The following is a 16,068-nucleotide window of genomic DNA, read 5'->3' as shown; positions in this document are numbered from 1 at the left end:
TCCCAGATCTGCTATGAATACATTCAAAGATAATTGTGTGGAGTGACTGGACTACTGTGTTTACAAAGGCGAATTAACGCCAAAGCCAAGTCAGTCCAAGAAGGAAGAATGTACAGCAGAGCAGCAGAGGGTCCGTCTGTATGAATACATTCTTTCCTCATTGTCCTCTCAGACAGGAGGATCATTACTGGCTGGACACATGCTCTGGCAGCACCAGCCTTCATTATTATGCAGCAGTCGACACAGGTTTAACAAAGAGAAATTTGTCTAGCATTTGTTTATCTGGACGAGCAGAGTCTGGCGCGGCAATGCTGGCAGCGACAGCAGCAGGCTAAGGTGGATAGACACTCAAGTTAGTTGGCCGGCGCTCACAACCCTGCAGCCCCCCACCCCCCCCACCCCCCCACCTCCTGCCCTCCCTCCCTCACAACGTCCCCTCTCTACCACCATCACCCCTCTTATGCTTCCCACAGGTGCACAGCTTTTTCTACCTCACATATCAAAGGGACACCGGCAGAGTGAAAGACTGAAGTGCAGGGTGGCACATATTTTCATCTTCAATTGTATCCTATATTCAAAAGAAGTTGCTGTATTATTCATTTGGACTTTTATTCACAGGTGAAGTATGTGGATTTTGAAGGCCAACCATTTGTCCAAAACAAAATTCAGTCAGCTCAAGTTTGATTGCAACACCAGCCTAAGGCTAATAATTCTGGTGTTAATATTTCTAAAAACATTGAAGAAACTCTGGATACGTGACCAGAAAATTTGAGTTATTCACTTGTTGCACACAAAGTCACCATGGAAAAGCAACATATGAGACTGAGGAGTAGGTGTAGAAGCTTAGTTATTGACACTGTTTTTCTCCTGCTCACAAGCTTTGTTGCAGGAAGAGGGTGGGGCATTGGGCTCGTCCTTGACCTTCCTGTGAACCAAATACATCAGGAGTCTGTTGCTGAGGAGATTAAAATCATGCAACAATGGGACGCCGCAGGCGCGAAAAGGGCCGGGGCTTCCTAAATACATGCAACACCAATCTAAAGCTGTTTGACAGTTTTGTCTGCACACAGTGGTGGTTTAATCTTACCATGCATGTGAGAAGCAGAATCTATGTCTCTGTTGTGACACATTTCCTTGTTCAGTTTCCTGTCATGGCAACAAAGACGGTCAGTGTTGAGTCAGACTTTTTTTGGCTGGACTGGCCACAGACCAGCCAAGGCTATAACCCTGAATTTCTGTCTGTCACTGACTCACTGAGTGATGAAGTTACATCATGATGCAGTCAGCCCAGTATAGGAGTTTCCCCATAGGCCATCGCTCTTTCAAAATGAACTAGTGCAAACAGTTTCAATTATGTCCTCAGAGGGCGTTTACAGCGGATTGCAGCTCGCTCTCAGACCCGCGGACACAAAGGGATGCGATGGATCCATTTCACCAGCCTGCACAGCGGCTAGCAGATAGTTAGCATGGCTAGCATCGTTAGCATAGCTGTGTGTGGCCCATAGACTGTATAAAAATATATTTGTAGCTGCGGTGTCTCCGGTTTAGCAGCACCATGCTGAGCAGGTGACAGGTGTGTTGCCGTGTTTATGAAAGATGTCAAGCCGCGGATATAAAGTCACACAGCTGACAGGCTGTTAGCCTAGCATGCTAATCCTACGTAAACATATGGATGACACCATATGTTTACAGACATCCGCGGATAGAAACAGATGAAAGCAGAGGGAATTAACACAAAATTAGAATATAATTGAAATTAAAAAAAGTTCTCTTTCAAATCACCCCAAGATAAGAGTGGAAAGTAGGCTATTGTTTTTGCAACTGCATTTTTAACCTTTTTTTTTGTGACTCAAACATAGCTTAACCATGTCATGTAATATGCTACTTTAGTACACTTTAACAACAAATATTACTGGGACCACTACAGAAAATAGCATTTAATATCCAGGAATTCACATTACAGACACTACAACTGACTAGCCCTGTAACAAATTGGCCAGAATTTCACACATTGACCGTACACGTTCCAGCCATATACTAGGTTTTGACCTAGTCTTGTTTCATCCTCCCTTGTAGGATTTATGGGGACTCAGGAGGAGATAAGAGATGTGTGTGCACTGTATGTCTTTGAGGCATCATCACAATCAACCGTGCTATCCCATCATACATCCAAGGAGTGCTGTGAGCTGCACCCTTGTCTTATTACAGACAGCAGGTGCAGATGGTTAAAGGCAGGTGCTCTGTGGAAAAAAAGGAAAAGAAGAAGACAGGAAAAAAAGAACAAGCACCTGGTCCCTCGTTGTAGCAGTCTGGGGCTGCTCTCACTATGATTAGCTTTGTTTCTCCAACAGAGCGCAGCGAGGAACAAGACCTACAACTTCATTAGGGCGGAGCACAGCACCCCTTCTTTTGCCTTTGTCCTACACTTGACTGCACTAAGTTAGAGGAGGACGGGGTGTCTGTGAAGATCAGCCTTTTATTAGGAGCCACAGCTCTGTCAGTGGAGTGGTGCCTCTCCACAAGAAAAGAGCTATAATCTGATGCATGTTAGTTCTACCAAGTCACGATGTGCAAGCACTGAAAAAGCACTCGCCTGATTTCACAAAGACTTACGGAGAAAGTGAAAGAAAGACCCCCAGAGCTGACCTGACAAGCAGCAATAATCTAACTCCTGCAAGAGTTTGGCTGGGATTAATCGTAGCGTTGTGACCCCCTCCTAACTTTGTTGTTTGAGCTTGAATGTGCAGGTAGTGTGCCTGAGAGCTCTGCTCAGGCAAACCTTTAAAATCATTAACTCCTGCCTTCAGCGTCTCCTCTCCATTTTTAGAGGATACTGTGGTGTATCTTCAAGGACGAGCAGAGGAAATGAGTGCTAATAGTGTGTTTGTATTGTCAGTGCTCGTATGCCCACAGATTTGCTTTATTCATGGCCTCACTTCATCTGCCAGCCAACCACTGAATAATTGAAGGAATTATCAGGCCAGGGGATCCAAAGCCCCTCAGAAATGTGTCATGCCCCTGAGCAAAGCCTGCAGGAAAAAAAAAGAGAAAGAGGGGCCTCCTAATTCAGTGCTATGTGTGTACAGCCGCGTAACACAACCCAGCTATGGTCCACCCACATACAAAGACATACACACAAAGTTAAAACACAGAGGTTGATGATGCCACAAATGGCAAGCATTGACTGGCAGAATATCAATAGCTCATAACAGCAGGAGCCCATGCATGTCAGATAAATTTATGATTCTCTCCAAATGCTGCTCTCCTATTTTCTCCTGCATCAGAATGGGTGTTTTTGATGTAGCTAGATTTCACCATGCAGTTTGGCTAGTGTCCCTCATACAAAGAATGTGACTGACGCAACATTAATCTCCAAACAAAGAGACTGGCACAACTACTCCGCACAATTTCAGGGCTATGAGGTGGCAACGTCAGTCTCGATTTCTCACTGCTCCTTCACGAGCTGTTCCACTTTCTCCGAATTCTCATTTAGATCAAACAAAACACTCCAGAAAGGAGGTGAAACGGTACCATTTAAATCCGTGACACACATGCACACAGGGGACCTCCTCATTTTCTAAACAGAGAGTCATGGCAAGAACTTTTTAAATTTGCCATAATAAGGTATGACCTACATGAGAAGGAGTCAAAGCCCAAACCCTAGCTCCCAGCAAGATTCCTGCCTACTAAGTATTCCAAAATGTAATGCAAGAACATTACGGAGGAGAGAGCTTCTCCTCTAAAGGCATAATTCTCTCATGGCTGACATACAAAGCTTCCTGGAGTACAGGTTAGAATACATACCACATCCTTCAAGGTGAAAAGCATGCAATATTTATTTTACTGATGCACTGTTTGGTACATGAAAAAAAAACGTTACCAACACCAGCCAGAGGTTGTAACATAATATAATCTCCCTGACACTGACATATGAAATACATTCCTTAGCTGGCATTCATGAATAATGGCAGCCGTTTGGAGAAGAACAACTCTGAGGTCTATTTTCAAATAGGTTTCAGCTGCAAGCTGCAAAACAACTATCCTGCTGTTTGTGTTGAGTGGAGAGATGTCTGGAAATGCATCTTTCATGAATGTGGGATACTGTAACGTATGTTTTACGAAAAACATATAAACATTACAGGAAGGAAGGAAGGAAGGAAGGAAGGAAGAAAGGATTTTTAGATGATTTGGCAACACACTTGTTGGCAAATAAAGGAATGGACACCTCACATTGCAGCACGATTTCGTCATGTATCCCAGGATGGAAATGTTGTACATGATATTTTTTATTGCAGAGCAAATGTGTCAAAATTCTGTAAGGCACCCTGAGAGTAGAATCTCTGGGTGAAAGTAGTAGTCATTCACTGTGTCCACTATGAATGTGAAAGGTTAGCCTATTCTCTGTGTGGACTGGGGGGCCTTGTTAAGGGTGGCATGCCTGGGGAGAGCTCCTGCCGGCATTTCAGAGGGAGCTGAAACCCTCACCAACAGTCTAGAAATGAACCAACAGTTTATCTAAGACACTTGTATTTGGAGGAAAACCAAGACAGAACGTACCAGAAATGTTGCTGATAACGCCTTTCATTGAACAGGAAAACTGTGTGCACGCACAACTACTGTAATTATGGTTTGTCCAAGCTGAACCAGGAAGTCTGTGAACTGTTCTTAGTTTACAAAGGACCGATTGGGTAATAATTTCACTGTTAGTCTTCGTGCTCTCTTCCAAATACATTTAGCTAATCTGAAAGTTTGAGGTTTTAGTGTTTTCTTGGTCCCAGATCTCAGCCCATACTGTTATTACAGAATTATGCTTTCAGTCTTAACCAGGGGAATTTTAGCAGAGATTTACTGCATGATTTAAGGTTGAGTGCGTTATGTGTTGAAAGCTCACAAATGTATGCTGGATCGAAACCACAGGATGCAATAAATAAAATCTTAAAATCAGTTGTGGAAGCCATTGCAAAGAGGCTTATATGAAGGTTATGTTATCTGTCAGTTTTGTTCTGGTTTGCATTCTGGTGGTAGCATTCTGTATGAGTTGAGATGCGAACAGTCTTTAACGCTCAGGCTGGCAAGCGGAAAGTTACAGTTATCAAAAAAACAAACAAACAAAAAAACAGATGTGTACAGTTCATTTTTCACTCATGTGCTAAAGAACCAAATCTTTATCCTTGGAATCCTTTTCTGGTCTTTTTTAACAAACCGTATGTTGATATAATCCCACATATAAATATCTTCTCAAGCTCAAATTTAGTTTGAAAGTGAAACCTGAACACACAGACTGGCATGTAACACAAAGTGTGACACCCTTCCCCCCTGTTAACTAAAGGACTGTTCATACCAAACCACCCACCCACCCCCCTCTCCCCCCCGACTTCAACCCCATCTGTTCCTCTGGAAGAAATGAGAGGAGAGAGGAAGAGGGGGGGAGGAGGACATGGGGGGGTGTGGGGGTGGGGGTAACTGAGGTGAGGAGAGAATCAGGGTGGGATCTGGAGGCAGCCATAGGGGAAGAGATGGAGGGAGAGGAGAAGGACAGCCGATGATGGTGGTAGTGGAGAGTGAGAGGAGGAACAGAGGGAGGAGGGGAAAAACAAACCCAAAAGCTCGACCACTTCATATTATTCCTTGTTTGGTGCACCAGGTGTGTTTCTGAGACTGAGAGGAGAATGAAAGCGCTGCTCATTTTCAGCTAATTTTGTTGACAGGTGGTAACAGCATCGTGCCATATTTTGCGTGAGTGCATGAAGTTGGGACTTGTGATCAGTGTAAAAAGAGACACTTGAAAGTAAATGAAAAGATGCTGTTGCTGCTGCTGTTGCTGATGTACAAATTAATCAAAAGACTCTAGGTGACAGCAGTAGTCCATGACTTCCCTCAGACTGATTAAAGAGCTGGTTCACTCAAATTACAAAAAACACAGTTCTCTAGTTGTATCTAACCATGCAGGTAGTTTGGGGTTTTTTTTGGCCAGGTTTTGAGATATCTGAGACTTCTACCTCCACTGCAATACAATGGAGATGAATGGAATTCAATTTGCTTTGCTAACAATAACTTGTCGAGCATGGCTAGATACCACTAAAGGTAAGAGAGTTTTCTAAATCTTGGTGAACTGAAATACAAGCCAAGTCACCTAAACAGAGGAATAAAACTTGTAGATCGCCCAAGCATTAGATGTTTATTATCTGTCGCAGCCACCAGCCTCATGTCCAGGCTCCTTTTCATTTTTGCTCTCTCCTTGACAAAGCCTGCCACAGCACGTACGTTTCCTGTCCCTTTCCCAGGCTCGGAGTGGAGGTGGCAGCCGGGTAGTCGCTTCTGTGTGGCCATGCGTGGGACAGCCTCGTCCCTCCCCGCTGTGACCTGCAGCTGCCACTCAGACTGACATCACCAGAAAGACCCTTGTTTTGTCTCCCAAACTCTTCCCTAACCAAAGGTCAAGGTTCAGTTTGCGGTGGGTGGGAGAGATTACTTTGCCAAATATGGAGGCAAATTAGTGGGCTGACTGCGTTTATTGAGAGGATTGCTTGTGGTATGACAAACATATCCTTCTCCACACCCACACTGTTTGTTTATCAGGTATTTAGTCAAAACCTAAATGCTGCATAATGCATGAGGCTACACAATATTTAATTACACTTGCATGATTTAGATTCCTCATTCAAATTAGTCTGTTTGATACATGGACTATTCTCAAGAGAAGACATGTAATTACTGTACTATTTCCATTTGGCATAGAGACTCCTGCTTACATGTGTAACCAAGGAGAGATAAAAAATCAGAGATACTTGTTCTGTCATCTAAAAAACTGCTTTTACTGCAGACTTACACAGTTCTCTGTCACACAAAGAGAGTTTCTTCTTCGCCACGGTATAATGACTGCATGAAAGCTCGGGTTTGTGAATTCCAAATCCTATTTACCTCTCCTCAACATTAAAGATCCTTAGTGAGGAGCACTTTGCTCGAAACTATTTGATGATAAAGCTTTTGAAATATTGATTTGAATGTCGTGAAGGCATCAGTCAGTGTTTTTCTCTTTTAATATGAACTTCTTTATCTAGGGGGAAAGAAGAGGAGCAGAAAGGGAGGGAGAGAGAGAAACATGTGGGGGAACATCTGTGTGTGTGTGTGTGTGTGTGTGTGTGTGTGTGTGAGATTCTTATGAGGGTGAAAACATGTATGCATTTACAAATGTGGATGTATGTTTGTGAGTATGCGTGTAACTCTGTGTGTCTCTTGCTGAATGAGCTGAGAGACTGCTTGATTTTTGAACCACTGTAAACAAGCCAGAGCCTTGTTAACTATGCCACTCAGAGTTAATGTGCAAAACAACTTTCAACTCACAATCTGCTTTTCAGGAAAGTCTGAATTCCACGCTTATTACTGTGGAATAAATGCTGATCCGCACTCTACCTTGGTATGGCAGAGGAATCTCTGGCAGCTCCTACAAATTCCCTTTCAAACATAGTGAAACATAGCACGTAGTGTGTGTATACCCAGGTAAATGTATTTCCATAACCTGTCATTTCAGAAAAACACACACACACACGCACACACACACACACATCACACACCTTTCTCCAATAGGCCTCTGACAACGGGGGACATTTATTGTATGTGGAAAGAAACTTCCTTGTTCTTATTATGCTCTTAAAACACACCTGACATGTTCAAGAATGCACAGAAATGCAGCACAATGTGACACCCATGGCGAGCAACAATAGCACAAAAATACACGTTAGCATTCACATTTGTCCAAAGTACTTCATCTGCTCATTTTTTAAAGTAAATTAAAGCGGATATATGCAGAATCAAATACTGTCTAAATCTATCAACATGAGCCCACATAAGTGTTTTTACCCAAAACATGCAATGACATTGAATATATGACTCAACACTTCTGCTTTGACTGACAGCTGCTCATTATCATTTGACAACCTTAGAAGCTACTGTGATTACTGGATCATTAACTGGCAAGAAAACAAGCAACACTGAGAAAATGATATCACTGAGGGACAGAGAACATAGAAACTGACCATTTTAAGTCTATGCAGCCATCAGGGAACTACTTCTATGTGTTGAGGTTGCCCTCTACTGGCCATTTTTTTTCTCAGTAGCATGCAGGAGTACTGTGACAGAAGAGTTTACTTGCTTGAAGGCATAATATTATGTTCAACATTTACATTTTATTACAGCTGACTTCAGAGTAGGTGTAGATGCTAATCTATGGCCTGTCGAAGGTGGTTTGATGAAGATAAAGTGCTGGTGTGTGTGTGTGTGTTTGTGTATGTGTGTGTATAGACAAGTAAGTACTTTGAAAGGTCTATATGGAAGTATGAGAATGTAAAGAGCTCAAAATACATGAACTGTAATATTTTCTCCTGTCCACAGGATATTATCTTTTATATTTACTGAAGGATTATGTTTTAATACTGTATTGTATAAGTGTTTCTCTTATTTGCTTGTTAGTTATTAAATGTAAAAAAAAAAAAATCAATAGTATATTAAGGAGGCCCTCCACCAATTAAACACATAAATGTTCACTTTACTTCACATAGGGAATACTTCTCAACCAGTGCAAACAGTTGTATAAAGTATTTCTAAATTTTGAGAAAATGACCCCTGATGATGCTGTAATGATGCAGATCAGAGTTATCTTGACATGTGCTTGGAGACTCAGGATTTTTAACCGAGAGTCTGCATTAAAACCAGAGTTATGGAGTTTGAAAAATATGCTCTTGAACCAGGTAGGGGGCATCCAACAAAAAGATGCTATTATGTTGCATAATGGGATGTGAGAGAGTGTTTTTGGACCTGGACTCATGTTAGGGACTCAAAGTCAGTCACTTTCTAAAATATGTCCTTCTCATTCCCCCAGCTTTATGTGAGTGTAATATTTAATTGCTGGAGTAACCCTTAAATCAATTGACTGGTCAAACACTCTTTCATTATTAAAAGGTACTGACATACCAACATGTTATTAGTCTATTTGTACAGCACATTACGATCACAGCTTTGAGGTTACATGTCATTCTTACCCATTCTGTTGTTGCTTTTGTGTCAAACATGATCTTCAAACAATTCATTAAAAAAGTGACATAGCTTGAGGTCAAAAGGGTCAAAATACAAGTCAAGTTGAGATTTACCCGACTGTTGTCATATAATGCATCTGAGACTGTGTTAGACCCTTCTGATGACAAGACACCACGAGATTAAGTGGATTTGAATTCAGTTGGTGGGTCATCATAAGGTGGGGGGGTTAAGGCAATATCTAAGTACAGTGGGATGGGGGATTGGGATGCAGGGAGCTGTTCCATCCTCATGAGTCCTCTCCATGGCAGCTGATCAATACTCTTGAAGTAATGGAATTGTTTATTCCTTTTTCTGATGAAGTTACCACTTCACCTGCTCTATTTCTCCAAGGGCAGACACTGTCAGGCAGACAGAGCATGACAGATTTTCACAGCGCTGTGTGAATACTGCGACATGTACAATGAGTAAAATAGAAGAATCTCAACATCTTCAACACAAGCGTGCAATAAAACTGAAACTATACCTGACATCCTTCCCACAAGGTATGACTCACAGAAAAAAAAAAAAGCCATCATTTCTATCGCAAGGGAGATCCTTGGATTGTTTACTGTGTAAATGTTATCTTTCTGTGAACATATTGAAAGTGATATCATCCTTGACTATTAATTCAACCCGAGAGACGGGACAACAAGGAAAGGCTAGATCTCACAGACAAGAATCATAATGCAACACGCCATCTACATGCAGCGGTTTGTTGAACTTATCCCTTGGCGCGCACACACACAAAGACACATTATTGTATGACACTCAGTTGAAAAGATTCTTGGCGAGATTTATTCTTAAATTTTCCATCCGCACAGCTCTGAGATACACTTGAGGCAGTAGCACTGCAAGTTATTTTCACGTCTTGACAGAGTTTAGGGGATTTTTGTTATATGAATGTGCTGAAGGAGTTTTGTCCCATTCTCCTGTTTCTGAAGTTCCTCCCATGTGGATTGCTGTGCCATGACAGGTTTTTGTATCTCTCTGGGGCTGCTGCGGCTCGGGATCCATCGGCATGACTGATCTCATTTATCCTCGTCGCATCCATAGAGGCCCATGGTGTAAGGAAAAGGGAGCTTCAATAGCAGCACTGTTAGTGCAAAAGCACAGATCAATGAGCTGTGCAGTACGGCAGCCAGGGACTCACATGTGTGAATAACAGTTTGCATTTAGGATTCCTCTGTATGAGGAACTCCAGGGTGCAGGAGATGTATGGTGCTTCATAATGGGATAAACAAACAGATCACAAGCCTCCACTGCACTGCATCATCTTATGTACTGGATTCAATATTAGTCTATCAATAAATTCCTGCTGTGATGTCAACCACACAGCAACATACTGCAGCAACAAACATATGGCATATTAGCTACATGAGCTCATTATGAATTACAGAATGTTTATTAGCTCTCTTGGAGTGATAAAATATGCCAGTAAATATTGTAATATCCCTAAATTGCTACATTTTAAGTGGACTTTTACTGAACCAAGAAGCCATAAATGATGCCTGCTATTTATTCACTGAAATCCCAGACATACCATGAAAATTATAAAGCATCACAGATTTTTAGCTTAAGAAAACAAGTACACATCTTCAGCGGGGAATGATGAACAAGGGCATTTATTTGTATGCTGTCAGTGCCTCCACAGAAAGCGAAGCTCATTCTGTAAATGTGAGAGCAGACTCATCATCTCATGAAATCCATCTCTGTAGCTCCTCTTACCCTGACATTTTGTTCCTTTGCTTGTAATTGATTTCTACTTCAATTTATTAATATAGCCTATGGAGCGCCTGGAGCACAACGCTAGTTATCTGGGGCCCACCAGGAGCTTAATCTCCTAAAATGAGCTGAATTAATAAGAGTGTTCAAGTAACATATTGATTACAGAATCGATGTCTGTTTCTTTGCACCATGCTCAAATGATTAGGATAAAATGGAACAGCATTAAGTAATAAGACTAGCACCTTTTTCAATCATTTTGCTTCAATCTAAATTTCAATAGGCTCGTTTTTTGATTGATAGCGTGTAAATCTTTAACCCAACCATTCATAATAAGAAGGAATTCAAAGACACAGATCGCTAAATAGATGTTTTCCACCACCTCCAGGGTTTTATTGACAAAGCTTATACTGTTTTCTTCCAGATCAGCCCCCCAAAAAGCTTGTTGTTCTGCAAGAGATGAATCACAAGGAGTATCATGGTTTTCTGGTCACATGACTATCTTTCCTGCCTGCAGGCAGCTGTGGATTTGAGATTCTGCAAGGTAATTCAGAGGGAAGTGGTAGTTTTCATACATTCAGTGCAAATGTGCTCTCAGATACTCAAGCCAACGAGAAGCAATGGGACCTCGCAATGGGGCAATGAGTGGATCTGGCAATAATGTTATATTCCTCCCAGCAACATATTGTGCAAATAAGAGAGGAACAAAAAACATATCTGAGGAATATGAATGAATCCCTATTTTTAATCTATGGTGTGCAATATTTCTGATGATATGCTGTGCACATCATTATCTAATGTGTCTCTTTCTATACCATTATGTCAAAAGACCAGATGCTTTCAATCTGCAACCACTCTCAGTCTTCTGAATAAATTTCCATTTTTATACATGCATTTTAGTTACTTTTACATGTTTCATATACAGATACAAGTCCAATGTATCTTACATGAGAAGTCACTCCACACTTCATGATACATAAATTGTGACATATGACATTTCATGGTTTTTTTTTTTTTGTATAAACATCTCATTTTCTTTGTAAGTGTGCCTTATGAAAGCAATTCCGTCTGTGCACAGATAAAGCTTTACATAGAGCAACTCAGCACAACACTGATAGGTATCAGCTATATTACATGTATATCAATAGGTCTCTGTATAAAGAACAAGTAAACATTCAATAAATAAGTTTATTCTCACTCATGCTCTAAATATCTTAATCATAAGAGATCCTTTAGGATTGTTTTCATGCCAGAATGCGTTTGGCACCTCTAAGTGATGGACAGGGAAAGATAGAGCAGCTGTCAGATATATAAATAACACACTTTATTGAAAATTAGCCAACAAAATATTTAAATAGTAGTTTTTGTCTATTAGACCTCAAATAAGAGAGCACAGTAATGTCAGTAAAAACGTAGATGATGTATACACATAACACAAACAGTATTTAGATGTGTACACATCATTAAACATCAGTAGGGTTTAATGAATCTCTGCATGAGCACCCTCAGCGGGTTAGTTTGAGTGCAGTGGGATGAACATTGCAGATGTCGAACCAATGCTGATCCACCTCCTTGTGTGGCAGCAGGCCATTTCGTGGCAGAGAGGGCCGGCGCCAGCGATCGCGGCTGCTCACCACCTGCCAGAATTGCGTGCCCTTGAGAAGAAAGATGGCATTGTGGGTGTAGGAGAAGTAGGCAGAGTCAATGTTGCCATCTGGATGATCTCCACTCACCACTGGAGGGAAAACATCTCGGATGTTTTTTGGGAAGCCTCTTGCCAAGCCGTTGGCCTCCACGTCGAATGCATACACCTGTTTGAACAGATAATTGTTTTCCCTCTTGAGAATTTTCTTACCAGCAGAAACCAACCAGTAGTTCTAAACTATATTAATAGTACTTTGGCCTCAGGTTTTCTGTCTGTCAGTTTATAGCAATTTAACACAATTGTATATTGGAATTATTAGATTATTTAAATTTTGTTTTAGTTGATATCCTGGGGCTTGTAACAGTTACTCTCTTTGCCCAGTTGATAATCCCACCTTGATTTTATCCATTAAATTGTCCCCTCATTGGCCTTCTCTCAGATAATCGTCAAATCTACTGTTGTTTTTAACCTAACAAATCTAACAATCCCTATGTGCTTCCTTTGTACCTCCTCATTTCTCATGTGTTAAAGAGAAGATAAGAATTCTTACAAGAGTGCGTTTGAAGAAGTAGATGTAGGAGTCTCTCCTGTCATATATCGCTGTGTCAATGGGGCCGGAGACCCCTGGGAAACCCTCAGAGATTATTCTTGGATAGCGGTGACCTTCTGGATCCTGTATGAACACCTGGTCATTATCACTGTCATACCTCCAGAACTGGGTACCTGTAAGCAAAAACAACCAAATATCTTTTATCTTTATCTCTTTAGAGCCATATTATAAAAACCTATTGGCCACTCACTCTATTTGCACATTATATACAGTATATGTATATCTACCTTTGAAGAAGTAAACTGCATCTCTTTTTCTGGACCACACATGCACATGCGCATCCACTCCATCGACGGGAATGCCACGCCAGCCGATCCGCAGTGCAACTGGGTCTCCAAAGCGTGTTCTGTTATTTCTGTTCTCATACAGCCAGTACCAGCTGTCTCTGATGAAATATGTGTTAAAGCGGACTACTACCTCCCCATAGGGTGTCTTTTCCTTTCTGATCCAATCAAATACAGTGTTGAATCGACCCTTACATCCCCCTGGAGGTAAAAAAAAAAAAGTGAGGTTTTGTGTCAATCTGTCAGTATATCACTCTGGGTCTGTGTGTATAAATGTCCACTAGATGGTGCTAAAATCATATACCATAGAGGTGCTGAATGGCTTTCCTGTCCATCCAGTCCATCTCAAAGCCAGACACATGGGGCAGATAGCTGGGCTGCATTATAGATCCAGGCCTGTAGATGTGGGGCAGACCCAAGACATGGCCGATCTCATGAACTGCCACCTAATAGAGAATTCAAATGAATGAGCTTTAACTGAATCTATTGTTTTCATTATATCTCCTGAGGATTGCTTTAATCAGGCTGTTGCTTACTTTAAGAAGGCTGATGCCACTGCCCGCATTGGGAGCAGTGAAATGTTCATCGTCATCAAAGTGTATATCACCCAGGAACCAGGCGTGGGCAAATTCCTGACCAGTGCCATCAAACCTCTGATTGCATCCCAGATGCCTTCCTGAGTGGCAGAGATTTAAAAAAGATGCTTATTTTTCTATGTGAATTTGGTAAAAACAACATCTACATGCAGTTCAATACATGTTTTATTTCAAACAAGGTTCAAGTTTAGTACAAAATTAAAACATCCAGAGAGATAAGAGGAAAAAAAACCCTTTATTGTACAAAACCAACATATTCCAGCTCTTAAGAACACTGATGACAGCTATTACTGCTGCAGTGGTGGTTCTTAACATTAAAGCTATTCTTGTAGTCTTAATTCTTCTCCAAGAGAGGCCAAATTCAGTTCAATTTTTTTCTCAAGTATGAATTAAAAAATGATGATTTTTATATTATCTGAATATATCAGATTGTGTGGATGAATAACTTAAATACTGTACTTTAACAGGTGTAGTATTCCTATTAATGTATTGCTATAGAGCTTAATGATATGTGGCCATGTGAGCAGATTTTTTTTTAAAACTAAAACAGGAAATGAACCTTCACAGACAAGTGATGTTATATTCAAATCAAGAGCAATAGTAAAATATAATATTTTCACTCATTTTTTTCAAATAAAAAAATGTTGCAATGAGTTCCCTCAGACCTACCTGTGCCAAAGCCCAGCCTGATATCAATATCTTCCAGTGGGGAGCGTGTGTCCTCCACGAACTCCAGCGGAGACACTTCACTCCACATCCTGAAGGCCAGTCTGAAGATGTACCTCTGCTCCTCAATAGACAACTGATTGCTGTAGCCTTCTCCAATCAGCCTCCACTTCAAAACTTTCTTAGAAAAGGCCCTGTAACCTGTTTCACTCAAATCTCTCCTCCGCCTACTCTTGGATACAAGAGTGGCAAGGTGACGTTTCCTAACAAGTGCTGTTTCGTTCTGTCGTATATTCACACTGACATTTACCATTTGACTGTCCATGTTGATGTCTTGTGAGCTGTTTTTTAAAGTGTGATCTGTGTGAATTACATTGGTGTCATTGGAAATGACTTTGAGAACGCTTTCTGTGTCATTAAAATTGAATAAGTCATCCTCAGAGGAGTTACCAGAATCAAAAGAAGTGTCATTGATTAAATTATTTGCTGTGTTGTTACTGTCAGTCTCATTAAAAGAGTCATTTGGACTGTTTTCAATATCTGAGGCACTACTGTTCTCAGGCACTACAGGAGTGTTTAGGTCAAGCTTCTTGTCAGGGACTCCACACCTTGGTTTGTTCATGGCCAACTTGGTGGCCTCATCAAACACACCTGTGATAGGCAGGCCCGATACCTTCTGAAACTCCTCAAGTGCTGAAATAAACGCTCGGCTTTTAGTTGGACTGTTGTGGTCATATTGATCATCATCTTGAGGAGCATCCCTTGAGTGAGGCAGTGAGGTCCCCTCCTGGATCACTGCATGAAGGTCGTCTAGGAAATCATCATGAAAAGAAGTGTCTGAATCTTCAAACTGGATCTCCTCCCAGTTCACTGGTTTAATGAATCCATATCTAGAGAGAAACAACTAAACAAGACATGGGTTCAATTAAATAATGCATCATAAAATAAGGGCATTTTCAAAATTCTAAATAGATGTTGAAATGTAAAAACACAGTAAACAATTGGGAAAAATATGTAAGATTTTTACCTCTGCTGTGTATTTATCTGTAATGAGCTCAGCTTGATGGGAATTAAGAGTCTGCAAATCAGAATGATCCCGGTTATGGAAAAGTTTCTCTGCATCAGCTGAGCTAATGGTTGTCCAAAAAAGGAAAATTATCCGCTGGATAAAAGTCAGCATCGTGGCGTTGGTTTACTCCAAGTGAGATGATGGCAAGCAAGTAAGAAGTCACACTGCTTTATAGGCAAATCCTGAGTTTCTCCACACCCATTTAAAGGTGTGATTCTCTAGAGATATTACACTTTCCTCAGCTATGTGTGAAAAGTAAACATGTCTTTGCTGTCTACAACTCCTGAATTTGAGTGAATTGTATGGATGTTATACGCGCTTCACTGGTTTTAAATGGACTGTTGCTGACCTGTGTGAAGAAGTGAAAACTTTCACTTTCATGTGAACAATAACAGCGGTTTAGG

The 16,068-nt window shown here is 41.1% G+C and overlaps 1 protein-coding gene across 1 annotated transcript; it reads right to left on the bottom strand.

Annotated features, from left to right (window-relative positions):
• Window positions 1-11,184: 11,184 nt before the first annotated feature.
• On the bottom strand, window positions 11,185-16,005 carry mmp21 (matrix metallopeptidase 21). The gene is made up of 7 exons (XM_067577392.1): window positions 15,623-16,005; window positions 14,599-15,499; window positions 13,870-14,009; window positions 13,638-13,779; window positions 13,277-13,534; window positions 12,990-13,162; window positions 11,185-12,605 (listed from the first exon to the last, which is right to left on the bottom strand). The coding sequence occupies exons 1-7, from the start codon at window positions 15,773-15,775 to the stop codon at window positions 12,300-12,302; spliced, it is 2,073 nt and encodes a 690-aa protein (XP_067433493.1). The 5' UTR covers window positions 15,776-16,005; the 3' UTR covers window positions 11,185-12,299.
• Window positions 16,006-16,068: the final 63 nt, after the last annotated feature.

This window comes from Thunnus thynnus, chromosome 20 (genome assembly GCF_963924715.1).
Source record: "Thunnus thynnus chromosome 20, fThuThy2.1, whole genome shotgun sequence".
NCBI lineage: Eukaryota > Metazoa > Chordata > Actinopteri > Scombriformes > Scombridae > Thunnus > Thunnus thynnus.
The sequence above is the reverse complement of the archived record's forward strand: the minus strand, read 5'-3'. Positions and strand labels throughout refer to the sequence as shown.